General features: G+C 37.7%; 1 protein-coding gene across 3 annotated transcripts in view; it reads left to right on the forward strand.

Moving 5' to 3' along the window:
• The first annotated feature begins 531 nt into the window (after window positions 1–531).
• The window catches only part of slc6a11b (solute carrier family 6 member 11b), a 35,169-nt gene continuing 10,794 nt past the window's right edge, over window positions 532–24,906 (forward strand). The window contains exons 1-9 of one of the 3 annotated variants that reach the window (XM_041979816.1): window positions 536–810; window positions 1,380–1,604; window positions 2,095–2,229; window positions 2,465–2,605; window positions 2,767–2,848; window positions 6,567–6,699; window positions 9,401–9,535; window positions 22,452–22,555; window positions 22,856–22,980. In XM_041979816.1, coding sequence (XP_041835750.1) covers window positions 1,394–1,604; window positions 2,095–2,229; window positions 2,465–2,605; window positions 2,767–2,848; window positions 6,567–6,699; window positions 9,401–9,535; window positions 22,452–22,555; window positions 22,856–22,980 — 1,066 coding nt within the window. In that variant the 5' untranslated portion in view covers window positions 536–810; window positions 1,380–1,393. Of the gene's footprint in view, window positions 811–1,376; window positions 1,605–2,094; window positions 2,230–2,464; window positions 2,606–2,766; window positions 2,853–6,566; window positions 6,700–9,400; window positions 9,536–22,451; window positions 22,556–22,855; window positions 22,981–24,906 lie in introns of those variants that run through there. The other 2 variants (XM_041979815.1, XM_041979817.1) reach the window with 2 other exon arrangements.

The raw sequence follows: 24,906 nt of genomic DNA on the forward strand, positions 1-24,906 counted from the left end.
AGAGATATAATATATATTTTTTATATGTGTTCACATTCATATTTAATATGAGTGGCATACCACTAAGGGCAACAACACTATGTATATTTTTAATTAACTAACCAATAATGGTTCACTTAATGAAAACTGATAACCATAAACATATTTGAATTTATTGGACTGTGATGCAGAGTTGTAGCCTATGAGACATTCAGTCTGTTTTCGTTCTGTGAATTGAGGTGCAAATAAACCAAGGACTCTCCAATTCAAGACAAAAGTCTAATAACTTAATAAATACCAGTCACACAAGTGAAAGCTTCTGATTAGTTTCTGGACCGATGAAAATGAACAGCAACCTTTGCATGGATTTTACAGTAAGAAATGTTGGTTTACAATATTCTCTTTTTTTTTCTAACGACATGCCATCAACTGCTTTTACATGTTTTGCCTGTCTCCCCTCGCCACCCTGCTCCCCCTGTGCCGTGGTAACGCTGGTGTGAGAGCTACACTGGTTACCACATGGCTTTTATCCAAGTAGAGGCGCTTGAGAGTAGCCCGCTCGCAGAGTGGGAGCGCAGTCGCAGGTTCTCCACCGGCTGGTGCAGACTGTGTACCGTCACTCTGCCACGTCTGGGATCATCCATTATATAGACGCGAGACTTAACAAAACCATCTCATTCAGCCGCGGGTCCAGATTGTTTTCTTTTACTTCTTTTGTGCTCTCTTCACCCCCCCGATCAGGCTTAACCCTGCGTTTTTTGTAAAGGTGATTGTTGGCGCGCATCATCGCGGGAGCCAAAAAGAGGTTTGCCACTTTCCTATAGGAGACTGGTGAGTGTTGCGAGTTTGATTTCACTTTGCAGGTTCAGTTCTGTTTGACATTGAGGTGCACTTTCCTGACTCTTTTAGGCTGGCAACGTAAACCAAGTAAGACGGGGCAGAGTGGGAGATTTAGTTCCAATGTACATAAAAAAAAAAAGTTACGTCAGCTGCGCAAGCATATTAAAAGGAAGAGAGGGGCTATTTTTGAACAGTTGCAGTATAAAATGAGTTCGTAATGTTATTCTCTTCTATCTTAAATAACTGAATCATTTTAATGAGCTCTAATACAACTTTTGAGGTATTACACCTGGTTTTGTAATGATATTTCTTATTGAAATGAACAGATGTTTATCGGGCATTGCAGCTGTGTAATGAAAATTAAGTAGACTGCTTTCTCTTAATTCTAACCTTCACATGCATAGTTCTGCTTTATATATTAGATAGTTGTGCTTTTACATTCTTTGAACAGGCATTCAGATTCAGATGTCCCTGAAAGATGCATATTTTAGTAGAAGTTTGCTGCATCCTGTTAAAGGTTTGATGTAAATTTTGTCCATGTATTTCTAACCTCTCAGCAGGGTGCCCAAGCGTCATGACAGCTGAGAAGAGTGGGCCTGTTATAAACGGTAAACCAGAGGATGGCAGAGACCCGGAGGGATCTAGCTCCAGCCTAGACAATGGAGACTACAATGAGAGGGGCCACTGGAACAACAAGATTGAGTTTGTCCTCTCTGTGGCTGGAGAGATCATTGGGCTCGGCAACGTCTGGAGGTTTCCTTACCTCTGCTACAAGAATGGAGGAGGCAAGGTTTCCTTTATCACTGTAACTAGGATGAAAGAGAGAAGAAGATGGGGATGTTTTATTTCTCTTGGAAAAATGATCAGGATAAAGCCTGTCACCTGGCAGGTAGTGATTAGACAGGTACAATGAGAAACTGACAAGACAAGATGGGAAAAGAAGCAAATATAACCTATCACCTTTGAGAGGATGTATAAGTAAGACATAGTCATTATACACAATGATGTTAATAAAAGAGGCAGGTTACCTTATTAGACCCCATTAAGCTGCGCAGTGTGGCTCTGCCTCAATATCTGAAAGGTCATTCTGCTGTGTGAATGTGGCATCAACAGCATGCAATAAGTTCTTTCATTATAATTTTCTTCATTGGTTATTTATATTAAACTTCTCACATAGATCCATGTAAATAAAGGCATAGCCTGCAGTCATGTCTGACATGTATGTACTGGTCACACATTAATCTGCTGCATGTATTTTTGTTTGTGTGCATAAAGGTGCCTTCTTTGTTCCGTACGTCATCTTCTTCATCTGTTGCGGTATCCCCGTTTTTTTCCTGGAAACGGCCCTGGGTCAGTTTACCAGTGAGGGAGGCATCACCTGCTGGAGAAAAGTCTGCCCGCTATTTGAGGGTGAGAAAATGCTAACTTTATCCTTTTTTTTTTTTTTTTTTTGTAGGTTGCACTCTGGATTTTAATTAATAAAAGTGAAAGTAGGAACCTACAGAGATTAGGAAGACTGTTCTGACAAACAGTCACATGAAATACTGTGATATCTTCTTGTTGTTATGTTATGACTGCTAAGAACTTCTGCTATTAAAATTACAAGGAAAACTGTCATGTGTCTCATTCTTCTTTTCTTTTTCAGGTATTGGCTATGCAACTCAGGTGATTGAAGCACATCTCAACGTGTACTATATAGTGATCCTAGCCTGGGCCATTTTCTACCTCTTTAATTGCTTCACCACTGAGCTGCCATGGGCTGGCTGTGGACACTACTGGAATACAGGTAAGAGGTGGCAACAGGGTTAATTCATCTTATCACAACACATAAGTGTGTGCATACAGCCAAGAAAACAGAAAGTATCTGCTATGTAATGTTGTTAAAAGCTACACATTCACAAGATTCTGTTAAATGAATGGATCCTAATTATAACTGTGTGTTTACAGAAAACTGCATTGACTATTATGGAGAGAATGCTACCAACATTACAAACCCAAACGCAACTTCTCCTGTCATTGAGTTTTGGGAGTAAGTACTATTTTTTCCCACATCTTCTTCACATTCCTCATTTGTGTATACAACAGTACATTACAGAAAAAAATTAACATTTCATCTCATTGTTGGGTTTAAAATGTTAATGAAACTACAATTTGTCTTCTAATGCTGTGCTTTGTCAGATCTGAACACCTTCAATGAAACACATCCTAGTGACATATTACTGGAAGGCTTTGTTTTTGACAGCGGCCCCTTTTCTAACCGCACCCCCAATAATTAGTCAGCCCCTTTCATATTTGTGTGTCAGCAGGCCATGGTAGGCCGGCTGGCTCCCAGCTAGAGCCATGTGTGTGGCAGTGGATCAGGCCTTGTCAGTGTGTAATGCTGACCACACTTCCTGTCTCGCTGCCAGTAGCTGTGTTTACTCTGCTGGGTCAAATCTAATTTGCAACCCATTTATGGACTTTTTAAAGGCTAATTATTGAATTCAAAACACTTACATTTAGATTGTTATCTGTTTCAATGCTTATAAATAAAAACCTGAATAGTAAAACTGTAAAGAAAACTTAAATCAGAACCAGCAATGTGAACCTAACCTCAGAGAGGTTAGCCAAAGAGCCAAGCACCATGTTGTTAGTAAAAAATAGAAACTGACCAAGCTTAGTTAAGTCTATGCCAAAACAGACTGGATCATAGGCTGCTGTATATACAGCATAAGCAACTTTGGATCTGTATGGAATTCTGCATCTTTATTTATGTTTGTGCAAATTATTACATGCAAATATTGAATTTTTACACTTTCAAATACAAATCTGGTGTAATTGATAGTGTTACATGGCGACATTCCCAGATAATCACATATTTTCTACATTTGGAAATAATTAACACACATAGAGATTAAAGTGAAGAGTACATCGCTAATGGGATGGGACAAGAACTGTCCATGAAATGTGCAGTTTGATTGCATGTTTTAACCTAATTTTGAGTATCCTATTTTCTTACAGCACATTTAGACAAAGATGAACAGTATCTTATTTGTTTGCTTAGCTCTTCTTTCGGTCATGCTAAGCCTTTACAAACCATGTTATCATTTAACTTAGAAGCTTGCTAACAGAATAACTGAAAGCCAAATGCATACATGTTACTTCAGATTTTTTTGTAATATCTGAAAACCCACACAAGCATATTTATGCACACATCTTGGCCTTTTGGCTGAGCAGGGAGTGACAGGAGGGCTGTGTTGGACCAAACTTGTGGCCCTTCACCAAGAACATGTCATGATGATCAATGGCTGGTCAGAAGCCCTGGGGCTGAACTTGGTGGCAAAGATTTGGCAGTGCCAGGTGGCTCTGTGGCTCCGAGGGTTGCTTCTCATCCTCCATCAATACTGTTGCCTGGTTATACTTTAACAAACAGGAAGTGCAGTCCTCCATTCAACATCACTGACAAGATTTGATGTCATTATTGCTGATAACACTCCCTAATATCTTCCATCTATATCTTCAAGCAAGTGACAATAAGACATGTATTACAGGAACTGTGGAGAAGTGAGTCTGGACTGAACAAGTCTTCCCTACTGACTAGTTGGGTTTAGCCTGCATTTAGGTGTAGTGCCTTAATGTAAAAGACAGTCAACATGGTAATCATATTGCTTGTAATGTTAAAACAAGAGGGTTAGCAGCATTTGTATTTAGATGATGAGGCTGAGGAATCGATTTGGTTCTGTGTTTTGTTGTTGACACGTCTGATGGCTGTTTATTCCCAACATTATTCTGAAATTTTGGTTTTATTTATATTTATGTTGGTTTTATGCTGACACCAATGTTTTCCAAGATTCTCCCTGATTTACTCTAACTGGCTCTTTATTGTCAGAGGTAGCCAGTGCTGTTGTCCCACCACAACAAAGCAATGATGCTCAGTTGTAGCTTGAGGTTTTGGATAGTCTTCAGTTTGTTGATTTGTTGTCTGTCCTCCCGACCCACAGCCTATTAGTATATTACATCAGGATGGTTTCTTTACTTTTGTAGTTAATCTCACATGACTGAGCAACATAATGATCTGGTTGATTTCATTTTACCAACATTATGGAAAGTTTTATTAACATATAGTCATGAGAAAAAAGAGGCATAGTTTCTCTCAGTTCTAAAGTTTTACCCATCGGGATATGAAAAAAAGACTGGGTCTAACTGGGTCTTGGAATTAGGAAAATATAACCTCTTATGAACAACAACACAATATATATTATGATGTCATGTAAGGATAAACAAACTTACAATACAGAAGTGCTGTTTGAAAAAACGCTGCATTTTTCCGTAGCTGGTGGAACCACTTTAAACAGCGAGAACTTGAGCTTTTCTGGATGACATTAGTCTCACATCTCTGGAGAGAAATGTTGGCTCGAACACAGTTGCTTCCTTTTGTAGTGGTTTGCAGGCATTTATTTAAACACAGTTTAATCCCAGCATAGCATTTCAATCTGGTTTAGGTCTAGACTTTGATTGAGTCAATGCAGCACCTTCTGTTGTTCATTTGCTGTTGCGTTTGGGATCATTGTCTTGTTGACCCAGTTTTAGCAAAGTTTCTGTTGTCACATTTGACTAGATAAGACTTCGGTATACATAGGTGGTGTCATGTTTGACTCAATGACTGCAAGGTGTCCAGGTCCTGTGGCTGCAGGACAAGCTCAATTTATCATCCCTCCACCAGTTTGTATGACCTTTGCAAATTTAATCCGTGCTGCCAAGTTCATTTTAGAAAAAACAGGCTTTCTCCTGGCAACTTTTTTAGTGTTGTCCTAGTTGTAAATTGTCAAACTTTAGAATTTAACATTTTCATTGAGATCTTCCCAGTCTAAAATATAGCATTTGATTGTTTTTTTCCCTTCCTTCCATTTTCTATTATCAGATGAAACAGGAGAGAAATTATCAGGTAAAATTGTTCCAGGATACAGAAGTGATTTGGCAGTTTTGTTAGAGCATTTTTAGAGTACGATGCAGGAAAGTGCACAGGATTTCCAGTGGGCTGCTTTGTAGTGGAGGACCAGTAAAAGGCCTTTATAGCTAGTGCAGGGTGGCCAACGTCGGTCCTCAAGAGCCACAATCCTGCAGGTTTTCCATGCATCCCTGCACCAACACACCGGACTCAAATTAAATGGATCCTATAAGGATCTGCACAATGACTCATTAGTTTAAGTTAGGTGTGTCGGTGCAGGGATGCATGGAAAACCTGCAGGATTGTGGATCTCGAGGACCGACGTTGTCCACCCCTGAGCTAGTGTGAAACAGGAAGTTGTTTGCTTTCATAATATAATAGAAAGCTATTTCCAAGAAAAAAAGAGCTTATAAGCCAGTTGTGCTACTTATATTTTCAGTATATGACCAATGCTTTAGTAAATGTGAAATAGATAGATAGAGGTACAGTAGATAGCTATAATGAGACGTTATAGTGTGGTGTATTCTTAGAGATTCACCATCACATATTTCCAGGGAAAGTGGCGGACCAGCAGAAGAAATGACATTACTATTTATACTGCCAACTGCATGCATATATTTATTTTTCATCATTCTTCCCCCTCAGTGTAGTAACTTATTTAGCACAGCTAAATGCCTGGAGACTGCCTCCAGAAAGTCTGTGGAAGCTGCACTTTATGGGTTCAGTTCTGCTCCACACTTGGTTTTAAAGGTTTAGTGTTTAAAAGTAGTATTACTTAAATCAAATTGTGAATTAATAATTACCTGTGTTCTCAAATCAGACGCAGAGTGCTAAAGATTTCAGATGGTATTGAGCACATGGGGGGGATGCGCTGGGAGCTGGCCATGTGTCTGGCTCTGGCCTGGTTCATCTGCTACTTCTGCATCTGGAAGGGACCCAAATCAACTGGCAAGGTAAGGCCGGGTTTTGCATGTTTCATATCCTTAATGTCAAAATTCTGTGTGGGATAATGGAGGAATGTGTGATTTTGCAGTAGTGAGTGCTGGGGCAGTTTTAATTTTTGTCCTGGATTGGAGCAGTTAAAAGATAAAACACCTCCATTTTAGTCCTCAAAACAGCCCTCTCACAAGAAGCCTCATGAATTCTCTCCTGCAAACACAGAACAAAAGGGTGTCTGTACCACCTACTTTCTTCTTTCCTCCACTGTCCATTTTAATTCTTTCCTTGAACCTCCTCTGGCAGCCTTGAGGACAGTAAGGACTTTGCACCGTTCTTTGGCTCTTACGCTGCCTTAAAACCTCCTCACAGATTCAGTGAGCCAGAATGAGTAGAAAGATAGAGATAGAGTTAGGGGAAACAGAGAAAGGAGTAGAGGTGTGTGAGGAAAAATTAATGGGTTTGCATTCTACATGATGGGGAAAAAAACAACTAGGCGGCAATGCCTATATCTCCATGAAGTGCCTTTTGTTTGGTTGTGAAGTAAGAGGGAAGAATGCTTCTCCATGGCTGGGCTTTAGCAGCCAGTCCAAGATTGATTCCTGTATTCACTAGAGGAAAGGAGAGTGTTCATGAGGAGCATGCAGAGTATATCCTCGGCCTCCACCTCTGCTGCCTCTCTCCAGCTCTCTCCTGCTATGAGAAATTAACCACAGCTCGCTTGTTGCAAGAGAGAGATGCTTTCTTTTCTACAGCTTATTCAGCTCAGACTCCGCTAAGCTGTTTGCTTTTGTTGGCCCGGTTTCTCACATTCAAGCCCTCCTGTTAGATTTACGGTGAGGCAGGGGCAAGTTTGACCAGGAAATTTGTAGGGGCTTAAATGTTACCCGTGGTGAGTGGGAAGGAGCATGTGGAGCATCAAAAGTTCATGGAGAGATTGAATATTGTTCTTTTCATCTGCAGAGAGATAAAGCAAATACGGTTTAAGACGTGTAATCATTTTATTTGATAAATTAAAAGAGGTATCTGCTGGGCAGAAGAAAAGTTTTCCCACACTCTCCCTGTAGGCCTTGCTAGGATTAATAGGGCTTATAGTGGATAACCACATGCATGGTTACTGTTCAAACAAGGCTTTGATTAGGATTTTGTTCACCTTAAAACTTTTAAATCAGGCTTTTTAGGGTTAAAGATGTTCAGGATATTCATTCAAACAAAATGTCTTTTGTTTCTGAATGACTGAGTAAATCACAGCCCCATGCTGGTTAAGAGAATAGAACTTCTGTGGAGTTGGATTAAGAAGTTCACCGCATCAATACACACCCAGAAACATAAAAGGAGTAGCCATTCATGAAAATACTGCACTCAGTAGTACAGTGATGTGACAGTGGTGTGTACGGTAACTGTTTGTGCACTCTAATTTTTAAGTTGTGAATGGATCTGTGTGTGTGTGTGTGTCCATTTGTGTGTGCACACTCATGCAGATCTGTGCGTGCTTCAAAGAGAAGCACATTTTCCCACACTGCCAGCATCACTCCTCTAGGCTTCTCCTGTTAAAGAGATGGGGTCCAGAGGAGCTCTTTTCTTTTCAGGCTCCTGGCTAGGCTCTGTTCTGTCCTGTTCTGTCCTCAATTGGACTTTGACTGAGTGCCAGAAAGCCAGGGGATGTATGCTGCCCGCCTCTGCCTTCCAAGAGGCCAGAGTCTTTGTTCGAAGAGTCTTGAGATGTCGAGCACAGTTCTGTAAAACCTGAATGGTTTGATAAAAACAGAAGTGTTGGTTTGATGGTTAGGAAGTATTTGCCACTATATGCATGGGGCTCCTAGGTTTACATTTCACAGGAATTTATATCATTGTCATAAGCAGATAATGTGGAGCTTGTCACACTGGAGTCTTGTAAACCATGCAACAGATGTTGTGAAATATATACTTAGGTGCTATTGCTAAACAAAGAGTTTTACAGGTGAATGGATAGGGGGAGAGTAGTGGTTCTGATGACAGCAGATCATTTTCTTTTGATGCCGCACATTAGAAATTAGACGTTACTCCAAAATCTAGAAATAAATCAGTTTGCCTCCATTTGTGTTTGACTAATTTCAAGGATTGTCTTCATCACTTAAAAAAAAGTATCTGTACTAATATGTTAAAATGTGCACTCTGTAACTGAAGCTGATGTTGGCTTTACAATAAATATTACAAATGTTAACACTCATCTTGAATTTACTGCTGATTAAGAATCATCAGTTTTGACATATTTTACTGACACCTGACTAAGATATCAGTTTACTAGTCAGCTGCATCACAGTCCCAGTCTTTTATCCTCTACATATGTGTCGCCAGAACTCAGGAGTTGGGCCCAGTCAGCACCTATACTGCCATTACTGCATTAGTCTTTAGGCCTGGCACCATCATCTGTGATGGCTCCCATATCCTGAAAGAAAGGCTTTGGTGCTTCACAGATCATGGATGGTTTGATTACTGTCATGAACCCTCACATTTTTGTATCATATTTTGTAATTTTACAGATGGTTTTTATTAGTTTATTTATTTTATTTAAAGTGTTTGTTGGCAGGCCTTTTGCATTGCACATCAGTTTGAAAACATTTCAAGGCTTGAAATCAGGTTCTGTTGTGAAAATACAAAGATACGCACAAACAATGGCTCTGAACTACCTTCATTTTATCTGATCTGATTAAAACATGTGTATGTTTATGTTTGCAGGTTGTGTATGTGACGGCTACTTTTCCTTATGTCATGCTGTTGATCCTGCTGATCAGAGGAGTCACACTGCCTGGAGCTTTTGACGGCATCAGGTTCTACCTCTACCCTGATATTTCACGTCTCTCTGACCCTCAGGTAGGCTTTGAGTCATTGTACTTGTTTTCTGCTGGTAACTTAGTGAGCATGCAAAGTAAGCATGGGATGTGCCAAAATACAGAGAGATAATGCCACAGGAAGGGAAAGTAATAACTTCTCAAAGTGTTGGTTTTGACATTTAGTGCCATGTGGCGGTAACTGTTGCAGTGCTGCTGATTTTGCCTGCTGTGTGTTTAAATGAGTGTGAACGTTTTCCATTCTTAATAGCATTGAGCAGGAATATCTACATATACTGTGATGGTACGGAGTAAAAAAAAAAAAAGAATTAAATTAATTCAGGTGCTTTTATTCTCACTGGGGTTGGCTCTGTTGATACTGAGATTTCTTTTGGGAACATTTATACCAAGTACACTGTAGTAATATCATATGCGACATATGCATAATAGTTATTTAAATCCTGCGCTCAAATACAGACTATTCCATGTATTCTGTTTATTACACAGGTAATATAATAGATATAATGATATATAACTATATACCATAATGACACATATTTGAAGAACCCTTTTTCAATAATACACCCACATGAGTTAATGTCATATGGATGACATGAATTGACTTAAGTCAAATTAATCAATCAAATTAGGATGATTTTTTTGTTGCTTTATATACGTAAGATAGAAGGTAACAAAGTAAAGCAGGTGGCGCGACAAGCAAGAGATTACTGTAGACATACGTGGATGAACATATACCTCACCTCACACCCACCTGTTTGGGTCTGAATAGCTGCCAGGGTGACAGGTGGTGTTGTTGCTAGGGTAAATTGGAAAAAAATAAATAAATAAATAAACAAAAAAAAAAAAAAAAAAAAAAAAAAACATGAAATGAGACCCCTTTTTTTCTCTGTTTTCTTGATGCACCTATTACTTTTACTAGTGGTATAAATTGTGCAGAAAAAAAGCAGTTTGCCTTGTATTAAAAATATATTTCTTAGTTATTTTCATATAATAGGAAACATTTGGCTGGACGGATTCTTACATCTATTGGTAATGATGCTGTGGTGGATCAATATGAACTGACACTTTCTGCTGGTGACGAGCAGAACCTGCTGGGTCAAAAGATGATGATTTGGAGCTAATGGGGGGGTACATTAATGTATAATTTATACAGACAAAGGCAGACACATACACACACAAACTGAGACTTCTTGACCTCATCCAGAAACAGGCATGCAGCTTGGGTTGCTAAGCAACAGCGCACTAGGACATGTCAGTGGATGTGGTGTCATGACAACATGAATTGGGAAACATAAAGAGTTTGAGTAAAAAATACAGAAGGGATCAAAGCAGGTACAGGAACAGGTTGAGGAAAATGCATTTACTATAATGAAGTTTAACTTTAGTATTGTTCATAGATTCAAATTCACTACTGTTGCATCCATAATAGGGTTATCCTGGCTGGACAGTAGCTTTTGACATAAATTACAGTAAGAAGCAGCTGTTAAACTTGCTACAGTCTTTTTTAAACTATATTTTCTTTTTGAGAATGGAAATCTTGGAAGGTCTAGTAACAATAAATATAAGAGTAAGGGTTTAGTGAATGGTCGAATGAACACAGGTCAGCAGAGTTGACCCTTATACAGCAAACCAGCTTAAAAAAAACATAAACCACCAGCTGCATAGAAAATAGCACTTGAAGATCCCACAAAATTGACATCCAACAACCAGCTAAAGGTATGATTTCTGTGCACAAGAGAATTTAAAATTCCATTGCAGAAGGAAGCAGCAGACGTCAATACATTTTTTAATAAATATATATATGGAAGAAGATATAATAGATTAAATAAAAATAAAGAACAAACACTACTGAATGGAAATTAAATATCTGAATACAACTAGAGTAGTTCTGACCGACTTAAGTGTGTATAGTGAGTTTTGACTGCTTTAAAAACAGTTCCCAGCTTTGTTATATATCATTTTATTTTCTTTATGTCATTAAAAAAAGTGATATCAAATTAACAAACTGGGCTGATTCATTATAGGCAAGCCAGTTTTATTTGTATTGTTTTATCTGTACAATTCAACAATTATAGAGACATTGAAACATTAGAAAGTAACAAGCATAATTTAAAAAACAAAAGAAAAAGAAAAAAGAAAGAACATTAGATAAAACAGTTTTAAAAACATGAACAAGTTTAAAAATGCAAGCTTAAAAGAAACAGATGCAGATTTGGACTTCTAAATAAAAACTATTTAAATACAGCAGAGAACAAGTGGGTTTTTAACCTGGATTTAAATAAACTGAGTGTTATAGCTGATGTGAGGCTTTCTGGGAGTTTGTTCTAGACATGTGGAGCATAGAAGCTGAATGCAGCTTCTCCATGTCTGGTTCTGACTCTGGGAACTGATAAGAAACTGGATCCAGATGACCTGAGGGTTCTGGTAGGTTCATACTGGGTCAAGAGGTCACTGATGTATCTTGTTACTATACCATTTAGAGCTTTATAGACCAGCAACAGAACTTTAAAGTCTATTATCTGACGAACTGGCAGCCAGTGTAAAGACCTCAGAGCTGGACTGATGTGGTCTTAGTGAGGACTCGAGCAGCAGAGTTCTGAATAAACTGCAGGTGTCTAATTGATTTTTTTAGGTAGACCTGCAAAAACACTATTACAATAATCAAGCCAACTAAAGCATGGACTAGTTTTTCCAGGTCCTGCTGAGACATCAGATCTTTTACCCTTGATATATTCTTGGGTACAATAATTTTATTGAATTTTCAAATAACAAAACAAACAACAACAAAGCATAAAAAAACAAAACAAACAAACAAACAAACAAACAAAAAGACCAGGTCTAGACATCAATTATTTATGATAAAATATGATCTCCCTCTACATAGCAGCTCGGCACGTTCGTAAGGTAAATAATCAAACAGGGGCTGCCATAACTTGGAGAAAACATCACAATTACCTTTTATAATAGCGCTAAGGCGTTCCATTGGGAATACTTTGAATATTTCTCTATACCACTGCGTAACAGTGGGAGGCTGTTCCTGGATCCATTGAAATAGTACAAATCTCCTCACCATATGTAGAAGTTTACACATTAAAAGCATTTGAGCAGAAGACAAAGAAAGTCCCTCCACAGATGAACCCAGAACGAACAACATAGGGTTCAATAGGACTGACTGATGAAAGATCGAGCGGAGTTCTATAGCAACATTTTCACAGAATCTAACAATTAGAGGCCATTGCCAAATACAATGATAATAAGTCCCCACTTCCATATTACACTTTACACAGAGAGGAGAAATCTGGGGGTAAATTCTATTTTAAAATTCTGGAGTATGCTGCAGTGTATGTAATATTCTGTAATGACTTACAAGAAAACAACTTCTTAGCAGATGTAAAAGTTTTTGACCAGATTTCCGCACTAAGCTCAACTTCAAGATCAGCTTCCCACCAAACCCTGGCCTTATCTGTGGTTACAGAGTTCAATGACAGTAATTTCCCATAAAAAAAAGAAATAAATTTTTTCCCCGTAACCGTCCCTTCATTAAATTGAAGAAGACGTTCAATAGGACTCATGATGGGTTGTCCCATTGGGAATTTATGGGAGTTTACAAAATTTCTTATTTGTAAAATAAAAAATTATTACTTGGTAAGTTATTCTTAATTTGGATCTGATTTTAAGACATGAGGCTACCCTTTTCAAACAGATCACAAATAAATCCTATTCTTTTGGAATACTAGCCTTCAAAAATACTAATACCAATACCAGGGGGGAAAGCGCCATTCCAAATTAAGCGCCATTCCAAATTAAGGGCTGCAGAGTGCTAGGGAAGCCTCTTCTTCCTATATGGGCAGCAATATTGTGCCAAGTGTTAAGTGTGGACATCAAAATAAAATGATTTCTAACACCCAAAGGAAGATCGGCTAACTCAATCGATAAAAAACTAAGAAGTAATGAAAGACTGCAGCACCAAGAGTCTATCGGTGGCTCGCCTTGATGTAAGAAAGAATGTAACCATTCTAAAATTATCCATATATGGCAAGCCTAATAATAATAAAGAAGATTGGGAAGCGCCTGGCCTCCTTTGTCTACCGGTGACTGTAAGGTCCGTATCTTAAGCCTAGGTTTCTTCCCACGCCATATGAATTTAGAAAGGTATCCCTCAATCTCTAAAAAAGTCTTTTTTGTGATCCTGAGTGGCAACAACAACATAGGATATAATATTCTTGGTAATACATTCATTTTAATTAAACTTATTCTGCCCATCCAAGACATAGGGAGTTCACACCACTTATCATCATCATTCCTAACTGAGACTATAGTCATTTTAAAATTCAACTTGTATAGCTTTGTTGTATCCTCAGACACTCTGATACCCAGGTAAGTGAAACCTGTAGCTGACCACTTGAATGGGAAATTATCTTGAGCATCCCATCTCCCTCCATCGCCAAGCGGCAAAGCTTCAGATCTATCAAAATTTATTTTATATCCCGACAACAAGCCAAATTGATTAATAATGGATATCAGTTTGAGAATAGATATATCTGGGTCCGTGATAAATAGTAAAACGTTGTCTGCGTAAAGAGAGATTTTATGTTCAGTATCCAATAAGGTTACCCCAGAAATCCCTGGGTCAATTTTTATAGCTTCTGCCAATGGTTCTAAGGCCAGTGCAAACAATAGGGGAGAGAGGGGGCACCCCTGGCACGTCCCCCTACCCAGAAGAAAAACCTCTGACGCCGAACCATTTACCAGTATCCTAGCAGCTGGAGCCCTATACAGTAGTTTGATCCAATTAATAAATTCAGATCCCATACTACCCAGAACTTCAAACAGATGTCCCCATTTTACCCAGTCGAACACTTTTTCAGCATCCAGTGAGATTATAAGAGCCCTACAATTAGTATTTTGAGAAAACTGAATAACATTTATAAGTCGATGAATAGTAGAGTGGGAGTGTCTGCCCTTAACAAAGCCCGTCTGATCCGGTTTCAGCAAGACAGGAAGAACCTCCTCCAACAGCCAAGCCAAAATTTTTGAAAGAATCTTACAATCCACCCCCAGCAAAGTTATGGGTCTATAGGATGTGCATAAATCTTCTAGTTTATCTTTCTTCAATATCAAAGATATATGAGCAAGGATCAGGGTGGGCGGTAATATTCCCTTCTCAAAAGATTCCACATACATGTTCAGTAAGGGGCTTGCAACCTGTTTAGCCATCTTCTTTTAAAACTCCGGTCCAAACCCATCGGTTCCTGGAGCCTTTCCACTCTGTAGTGATTTAATTGCATCCATGACTTCCTGTATGCTGACCGGTCTGCACATATTGAATCGAGCCTCCTCCGACAATGTGGGAAGATTAATATTGTCAAAAAATAATTTCCTCACGTCCGCAGAACTTTGACACTCAGAGGAATATAGTTCAAAGAAGAACTCCTTCAATCTTTTCCTAATGAATGTAGACTCAAAACGTGAATTAGTAGTTGATCTGATGTGAATCTGGCTGCATCATTTTTTAAGCACAGAAACAGATGAAGAGCATTTAAGCTCACCCTCCAGTTCTGCAATACCTCGTTCAAGTTCTAACTGTGTAGCCAAATTACTCTTCTTTTTTGCTGTTGTGAAGGAGATAATAGAGCCCCTAAGAAACGCCTTCCACGTTTCCCATAAAATAGAAGCACTTGTCCCAGGTAAATCATTAGTGGAAAGAAAAAACTTCCACTGGTCTTCCAAATACCTCAAAAATACCAGATCACGGAGAAGAGTTGGATTTAACCTCCAGTGTCTAGATAAAGGATCATAGTAAGGTGGTAAAAATTCCAGTGATACCGATGAGTGATCCAAAAGGGCACACATATTAATCAAAAAACCTCGAATTCTGTCAAGGACAGATCTGGAAACAAATTTATAATCAATTCTAGAGAAAGGAAAATGGGGATGAGAAAAAAAAGTAAAATCTTTCACACCTGGATTACATATCCTCCAGGCATCAAAAAGGCCCAGGGTGGAGCATAACTCCTAAGTAGCCCCAACCAGCTTCGAAGGTGACTGAGATTTTGGTGGATTATAATCATTCTCTAGGGCCAGACCACAGTTAAAGTCGCCACTGACTAATACATGATTCGGGCACACGAAGGCAATCCTTGCCGTTAACCTAGAATAGAATGCACTATCAAAAGTATTTGGTGCATAAACACTTCCTAAAAGTATTCTTTCACCATATAATAAGCCAGTAACCAAAATAAATCGCCCATCTAGGTCCTTTATCACATTGTCCAGAGTGAATGGTAAATTTTTATGAATCAGTATCGCCACACCTTTGCTTTTAGAATTAAAAGAAGAAAAATAAATTTGTCCCACCTGATCTTGTTTAGGTTTTAAATGTTCAGAGTCTGTTAAGTGAGTTTCTTCCAGTAGTCTAATCTGCACCTTATCTTATTTTACGCCCCTTAATGACATGATTAATCCCCTTGACATTAAGTGTTAAATTTTTGTACTTAGACTTCCTGTTGATCATTGTGCTAAAGATGGTAACACCGGATAAACAGTAGAAGATAAACAAAATAATAAACTTACTTTACCATTTTTCAGCCTATCGTCTAAACCATCTGTGCTAACAAAAGTAAAACCATCCCTAACTGGTAACAACAAAACCCTTTCACACATTACCCTTGATATATTTTAAGGTAATAGTAGGCTGACTTTGTGATTCCCTTAATGTGTTTTTTAAAGTTTAGGTCTGCGTCCATCACTACACCCAGATTTCTGGCCTGGTTGGTGTTTTTTTTTTTTTGGAATATACTGAACAGCCAATCAAATCCCAATGTTCCCAATGGTCCATGCCAGCTAGAAGAGTTTAGGCTTTTACATACCATCCTTGGAGACAACCAAACTGTCAGACTGTTTTTTGCACTGACAAAGTGATTTATTTTGAGTAGCTATATTCTTTTGAAGCATGCAGTATAGCTTAGATTCAACTTGCATTCAAAAACATAATCAATATATTCTTACTCTTAACTTTTCATATGCAGACCCAAAGCCCTTAGTTTTTCATTAAAAGGATACCCCCTTTTTTAACCCACATCACTGGGATTAGGATTCTAACAGATACAAATCTGAATTAGAGCACAACGTTTTTTTCTTTACATGTTGAAAAGAGAAGGTGAGACTCCTTATTGTGTTGATGTATCTGTACATATTATAATATATGTAATATATTATATAACATTACACTTGTAATACAACAAATTACAAGTGAAATGCAGCATACAGATCAGCAGAAATGAATAAATATATTAGATAAATATAAATAAATAAATTTACTAGAACATGCTCTTGTGCACAGTGACAATAAATGCTCTGGAATATTTGCTGACATGTTTCACCTGCTGATGATCTGGAGATTGTACTTGGGTTCTGGGTGGAAAATCTCCCCCTATAAGTCTGGAGCCAATGTTTCGGACATTATTTTGTGTTCTTACATGAAAATTTCTTGAATTTTTTTTTTAACTCGAGTCCATGTCTTACACCTGACACCCTCGAGTCCTGACCTGGCCACCGTACAGTATGTGGCAAGCTTGAGGTGAAAAAGTAATTAAATTAATAAATTAATTGTAAACAAAATAAGGTGTAAATTAATTTATAAAACAAAAAAAAAAAGAAAGAAAGAAAGAAAGAAAGAAAGCATTATCATACCAATTTGAAAATATCAGCATTAAAAAAAAAAAAAAAAAAAAAAAAAAAACCTCAAGCTTCAGATTTTGTAATTTCCTCTATTTACGCTGTGTAGCTTTGACACCTGATTTACACTCTTCATGGTGACAGCCGGTTCACATGTTGGAATGGTATAACAGTGAAAACATGGAAACTTTGCTAACTCACAATTAAAATTCAGTCTCAGATAGTGTAGAGTGAGGTTAAGCCAGTCTGTTTCACACAGCTTGGTGGCAAGAAGACATGTTAGTCCCCACTGACAAGTAAACCACCACAAATGTCCAATTAATCAAGAGACATAATTAAAATGTATTACTTTAATATGAGACTACATTGTATTTACTTTTTAGCCTTATAAATATACTTCTTTGATATATTTTTAAACAGTTTACCATAGTGTATAGGTATCACATCATATTTTTTATATTTTATTTAATTTGAGTGTCATGTTTAAATTTGATAAAGAAATACAGTGATGAAGATAGATGGTGATTGAGAAAAAAGAAACCAAAGAAATACACAGTGGCACAGGGAGAAGGGAAAAAAAGAGTAACAAAGAAGGGCATCTGTTTTTTAGAGGACATTACATCTGACATCAATGTTAAATTAGCTTCCTCTGGGACAATCAGGGCTCTGTTCTGTTCAATAGATGGTGTAAAGTGTGTTTGGTTGGGTGTTGCCCTCTCTTTTTTATACCCCTGAACTTCATCATGCCTTTCTTCCTTTTCTTCTTTCTCCTGTGTCTCTTTTTCTGGCAATCTCCCTCCTCCTCACCCTCTACCCTACCCTTTGCAATACCCCTCCTCTTTACACTTCTCACACTCTTGTACACACTTGCTTTCTTTCCAGACACTAAAACAGGAAATGTGTGTTTGCTTATTTACTCCAGCTTTTCCTTAAATCAAAGTTATATTCTCACTTTTCTAGTTGGGCTTTGGTTCAACTTTAGAGCCCCTTACCTCACCATCTTCTCTGCGGCTATTACATTAGAGACAGTAATTTAACATAATATTATTCGTCAACTAAAAGCAAACAAAAAACAGAAGAAGGCATCAAACAGTTATTTTAAGAGTTGAGTTATTAGAGCATTCAGCCAGTTTGTGATTTACCTGATGCTTGTAATACATGACAGACGATACCCAACTTGGTAGAAGACCATAACCTTGAGAAAGTAACGTTGGTGCTCCACTAACTTATAAGAATTAGTATGTACCCTTTCTATAAATACTAGTTCAACATCTGGTCTTAGGCAAAGTGCCTTTATTCTAATCTAGTTTGTAGCTGTAGCATAAGTAAGATGTTGCTTATTTATATTGTCTTGAACATCTATGCAGTGACTAAGAAAAAGGTGTTGTTATTTTGCTTGAACAAGGCTTTATTTCCATTTCTGAGGCAATGCCTCATTCAGATTACAGTTTGCCTGGAAAATGCTCTCTAAATGTGTCCCTTCATCTAGCATCAACCATAATAAACTCAATTCACCTCCCTTAAATATTCTGTATATCATATGAAGGGTTCCAACAACCTTCTGACGGTTAAGAGCTGAGCGTGGATCCATGGATGCCCTGGCATGGTTCTGTATCTCACATACTGTCATTTTATTCCTCTGCCACATGGTAACAGTTTTAAAAATATTGCAACAACCTAAAATGTATAAATGCATTTCTGCCTGTGCAGCCTTTTAAAAGCCTTTGGTGTTGAGGTCTATGCAGAAAGATTTGTTTTGTGCAATGCATTTTTTTTTCGTGCCCATGAATCAACTATTTGGCTGAAAATTAAATGAAAAATGTGACTCATTTGTCATTTATTATACTGAAAATAACTGAAAATACACACTAACCACTTAATGACTTAGTGTTGACTGTGTTATCATGAGACACCGAAACACATTAAAACACACTGTACAAGAAGGAGCTTAGCCTTCAGTTATATGTTGTGTTGAAGTTTGTTAGAATAGCAAATTCTTCATTAACAATAAATCTGACTGAGTAAAAAGAAAACACTATCCTGCATGCATGTTCTTTATGTTATGTTCTTAAAAGGTCTGCCCACTCCACGGATCCCTGTTTTGCTTTCCTGTCCATCACCTTTTAATACCTCCCACTCTCTGTACTATAGCAGGTACATACAGTTCTCTATTACAAATGGTAAGTCTAAGTGACATTGATAGCAGGAAAGAAATTAGCTGACAGCTGCTGATAAGTGATAAATCATTAAGACATTTTAACTGGTGTTTATCAATACATAGATTTTGTTTAAATAGTGAACAATAAAACTGAAAAAAAAATTGTTGCACGCTTGCAGCAATGTGTGTGTTTAAGTAAATGAGGCTAACATTGACTGCACTACTTATGTGTTTAAATAATTCCCGCAGTAATTATTGAGTAAGGATGAACTTACAGTCAGTGATGTGTTGCAATGAGTGATAATTTACCTAAGCCAATTGCTTAGTCTCACGATTGTAAATCCAAAACCTATGGATCTCATTCATAAAACAGAGGGACGTGAGGGGCAAGGAGAGTGGTACATTTTGCTTTCACACAGTAAAAAAGTTTCCTGGAGCCACAGTCTCAACATAACCAAACACAAACCGGCCAAATTAGGCACAACATCAACAAGTGATTTTCTCTGAGCCTGGGCCTTTAAGTTTCCCCTGTGCTGTGCGGCCATCAGCCGAGGTTGAACTAAAGGGAACATTAATGAACATTAGGAGAGAAAGGTCTGTTCTTCCACAGAAACAGTCCTGTGTTTGTGAGGTCACAGAAGTTACCGTGGTTACTCCCAGGAGGGAGCAAAGACCTTGCGTTTGTTAATTGTTTTTCTGTGGGGAAATGAGATTAGTGGCTGAATGGTGATGTGAAAGAGTTTTCAAAGAGCCATGCTGCATTAAGTTTGAATTCGCTAGCACCCCATGCTATCCTGTGGGCCCTGGGTTATGGTGTTGCTCTGCAAACTACCATCACAATCCTGATTTTAACACTCAGGAAAGTATGTTACATGTTTTCATCTTTGCGTGGTACATTGACCAAATATTATGTCATAGACCTGAACAAAATCACCTGCAGGGATGCAGGAAGAGACACAAGCACTGCATTTTAACTTTTAATATGTATTTGTCTTCTTTGAAGATTTCTTTATTGTAGAAGATTGATTCTAGTGGAAGTTTTTTGGTGTGGTAAAAGATATTTTAAAATGCTATTCATCTTTGCTGCTTTTTAAAATAACACAAACAAAAAGCATTTAGGATATTCATGAGCTTTTGTTGGTTTTCTCGTGAAATCAATTGATCAACTTTATTTATAAAGCACATTTCAAACAAATGAAATATAATTAAAGTGTCTTAAAGGAAATGAAGGAAAGTTGAATATTGTGTTTGGTTTGAGTTTAAGGGGCCATAGGGACCTTATACACCGAGTGGACAATTACCTAATGGGCACAACTGGACTGTCAGTTGACATTTGTCTTGTAACACTGGTGTTGGCGTTGCTGTTGCTAGGCTCTATTGTTGTTTTTCAGCTCATTCAAGGTGTATGATCAACAACACATTTGTTGCTGTGAGACTGTGCTCTGATTGGCTTTCAGTATAGCAAATCATCAGTTTCACTCCACTCCGATTGCCTGGGTGACTGTGTGCAGCACACTGAAAGATGGTGTGCACCCAAAACTTTGAAAGTATGTACACCTAGAAACATTCAGATGTATGTATATATGTGTGTACTTGTGTGCATCTTTCCTTGGTACATGCCAGCTGACTTGGAATTGAGCACATTCTTCACAGCCCACCTGCCTGCCTTGTCTCCTCCCAATAATCAGTATGTAAATGAGTTTAAATCCTTAGCATGCTTTCACCAGAAACATAAAAAATAGAAAAACTTCAAGGATAAAGGATAAAATAGCTTGTTGAGGTATAGGTGGGTGGAGCTTTCCATGCCTTGTGTTTGTTTATTAATTATTGTGTTTAAAGGTGTTATAATTTACTTATATGCAATATTTTGTAGAAGCACAGTGCAGTAATCTGTGTTTGGTACGATTCCTGCGTTTTTATGTTTAGTGATATTGCACTGTTATTGTTGACAATGTGTAGTTAATGTGACTTTAGTATTGAGTAAAGGGTATAAATGCAAACTTGTGATGATTAAGTGAAAACAATTCTGCTTGCCTGCATTAGCTGCTTTGTTTCTTTAATGTTATCTTAAATAAAGCTTGCCAGAATTATTATTTAATGGTATTTCAGAAGAAGAAAAAGAAGAAATGCTGCACATTAGAAGAGAGTGGAGGTAACTGGTGGAAGCCCAGAGATACTGGAGCCTTACATGAGGAGTGCTTGGCCTCCATAATCTGGGAAACTTCACTTTCTGACATTGTACCAACACATTTCAGAAAATGTGCTGGTAAGGGACACCAGTCTAACCACATACTGACCAGTGCTGTGCTGTAGACATTTTCATATGGCTTTCTTCAGATTTGTGCTTTTACGCAGTGTTGTTTTGGTTTTCACTATGCATTTTGGTCAGAGTTGCATCACTTTACAATCAACATACAAATGGACGTGAGCTAAGACATAGAAATTTCTAAACACCTACTGATAGAGATAAGAAACGACACTGAGGCATGGTTTGTTGGTTGATATTTGTGTGTGAAACACACATAAAAAGCTATTAAATGGAATATCTTAAGGTATGTAGAGCAGGGGTGCCAAACTCCGGTCCTCAAGCATCTGATTAAAATCAAATGGATTCAACACCTTCCTGTCAGCTTCTTCACAATGACCCATTAATTTCAGTCAGACCTGTTGGAGGAGGGAAACAACAAAAACCTGCCGGATAGTGATCCTCGAGGATTTAAGTATGCAACGATCCTTGTGTTGGAAATTACTACATGACCTTTATTTCTCCATGTATTTTTTGTAGGAATGAACCATTAAATGTCACTAGTTCCTCCATGAAAGGTCAAATTGTAAAAATATCTTTGAATGAAAACTCCATTGAGAAATGTGTATGAGTTTTATTGACTCGATAGGTGCTTACTCGGCTGTAACACATGAAAGGTTTCTTTGAAAGGCTGTGTAGTGGAGGACAGTCACCCTGTATAACTAAAGCCATGTCAGTAGTTTACTGAAACACACATGCAGTGTTTAGAAATTTCTACGTCTTAGCTCGCGTCCATTTGTATGTTAATTTAGCCTTCCTCTTTACATTTGCTTTATCTTTATATCTGTTAAACACTAGGTATGGGTGGATGCAGGAACCCAAATCTTCTTCTCCTATGCCATCTGCCTGGGTTGTCTCACTGCTCTTGGAAGTTACAATGCCTATGACAACAACTGCTACAGGTAAGAATGGGCATGCAACAGTAGTAGATGACATGGGAAATCAATAGAAATGACAAGGCCATTTGTTTTTTGCTTGAATTTATTATCAATCTTTTTAAATATAAAAGCCAAATGTAAGTAAAATTCTACTGGTGAAGGTTGATTAAAAGGGTCATCTTTGTTTCATTACATTGTACAACATTTCTATGTATGAGATTGAATGAGGCAGAAGGTTTTTGTGTTTCTTATAATTTGAAGTCCAGTGACCACTCTGACAATAGGTGAGATGTTCTTCCTTTTTCTTTTTGTGTTGCTCCACAGGGACTGCATCATGCTGTGTTGTTTAAACAGTGGTACCAGTTTTGTGGCAGGTTTTGCCATCTTCTCTGTACTGGGCTTCATGGCCTATGAACAAAATGTCCCCATCGAGGCTGTGGCAGAATCTGGTAAATAAAGTGCTTTTACTTCATAGTTTCCATCAACTTTCAGAGTTCTGATTTGACTGTGCTATCTTGCAGGCTGCAGATGCAATAGACTAGAAAACTAGTTTTTTGTGTCTCATCCTTCATATTGTGCTAAAATGGATGGAGTTGGCCAGTTATATAACTCCACACTCCTCACCTAGGCTCTTAGACCTCTACATTATGATTTATTCAAATCTATATGAATGATTTAGTGAATGTGACAGAGCAAGAGATTTGAGATATTTGTCTTATGGTGCAGTGAGGATGGAGCCTGAAACTTCAGATAATGTGTTTTTATAAGAGGACAATCCCCAAAATTAGTTTTCATATTCACATTTACATTGCCTTTTCTTTTGACCCAGTCAGCCTGTTTGCACAGTTCATTTTGTGAAAAATCTTCTTTTAAACTTCTTTAACCTTTTGGCATTCCTGTGGGTCGCAGGCAGGATGCTTTGAGTATTCATGCAAGATTACAGGACTACCCGGAGGTTAACATGCATTTTACCCCTCCAATATACACACAATTATCCATGTTGTTAAAATACTTTACAGGTTTAGTAAATACTAGTAATACCTGTGCTGTATATATGGGCATGTATGTAGGCTTCACATGCCCATAGCATACTGTCTTAGAGCTGATCTGGCCTCTTTATCTTTTAAGTTGTTACAGATTGTGGCAAAGCATCTGTATATTCTCACTGCTGGACAGAAACCTTGCACCTTTCATTATTTTTAATTTAATTTTTTGTTAAATTAGTTCCCTTGGTTACCCTTTCAGCTAATGTCGTTCCACAGATAACCCAATGAAAAGTATTATCAACAGTTAACCTAATTTAGTTAAGTAAAGGCCAGTTATGTAAATAGTTACCATAACTAGCATTTTTATTGAAAGCATTTTTTACATTTTCTTTAATTTAAAACAAAAACCACATTTACATTTCTGCTTACTCTTGTCAGTGGGGAGCAGTATGCAGGTATAATTTTTGGTTGAGATTTATGGGACAAGCAAATATGCACTCATCTTCATTTAGCTGTGCCATTTGAGGCCTTGAAACAAGAGTTCTGCACAAATAATTGCCCTTACGTCTTTGTGGATGTGAATGCCTTTATATTAAAGCTGAGACTGTGCTCAAGGCTTTGCCTTGTTAGAGATAAAACAATGCTGTAATGAAAGCATGTCAGCCAGAGCTGATGAGAGCATCCTCTACCAATTCCACTGTTCTGTTTGCTCTTTCTTTGCCAGTTTTTAACATCTCCACCAAGCTCAACTGGCCCTTATAAGGGTTGAAAAAAGCTCATATTGTAAAAAAGAAGAGATAAAACAGAACAGTGGGGTTCATTTTAACACCCTCTCAAAGTTTAGTACCTAAAGTTCACAAAAGATGACAAAAAGTGTATTTTAGTGCAAACATTAATTATTTTGTTGTTGAAGGTGTTCGATAATTAGGACGGAAACAGGTAAAAACATTTCGCCTCTGTTTTATTGCAATTTACTCATAGGCATAGTAACAAACACAACATTTTTGTCCCTGAGAATACATTCTCTGAGGTCCCTACATGTCCCTGGGCACAAAAAATCTTCATTATTGTGGAACAATTCTTATTATAATTATTTACTTTGGATATGTCTTTTGAGGATTTTATTTTTATGGAATATTTTATGGAAACACTAAACTCATACGCGCTCTAAAGTTTGACCTAAGCCTAGGAGCTATTGTGGTTGACATTGTAAAAATGCATTAGTGTTGCAATAATGGCTTAAAAATTCAGAGAAGCCAACTTTATTTTGGTGATTATCAACTAGCAAGAACTTGAGTCCAGGTAACTTTATTTTTGGTTATGTCTAGCTTCAAATATCATCTTTTAAAGAGTTATTTTGCAATTGATCTATTTAAGTATAGAACCACC

This window comes from Melanotaenia boesemani, chromosome 3 (genome assembly GCF_017639745.1).
Source record: "Melanotaenia boesemani isolate fMelBoe1 chromosome 3, fMelBoe1.pri, whole genome shotgun sequence".
Classification (NCBI taxonomy): domain Eukaryota; kingdom Metazoa; phylum Chordata; class Actinopteri; order Atheriniformes; family Melanotaeniidae; genus Melanotaenia; species Melanotaenia boesemani.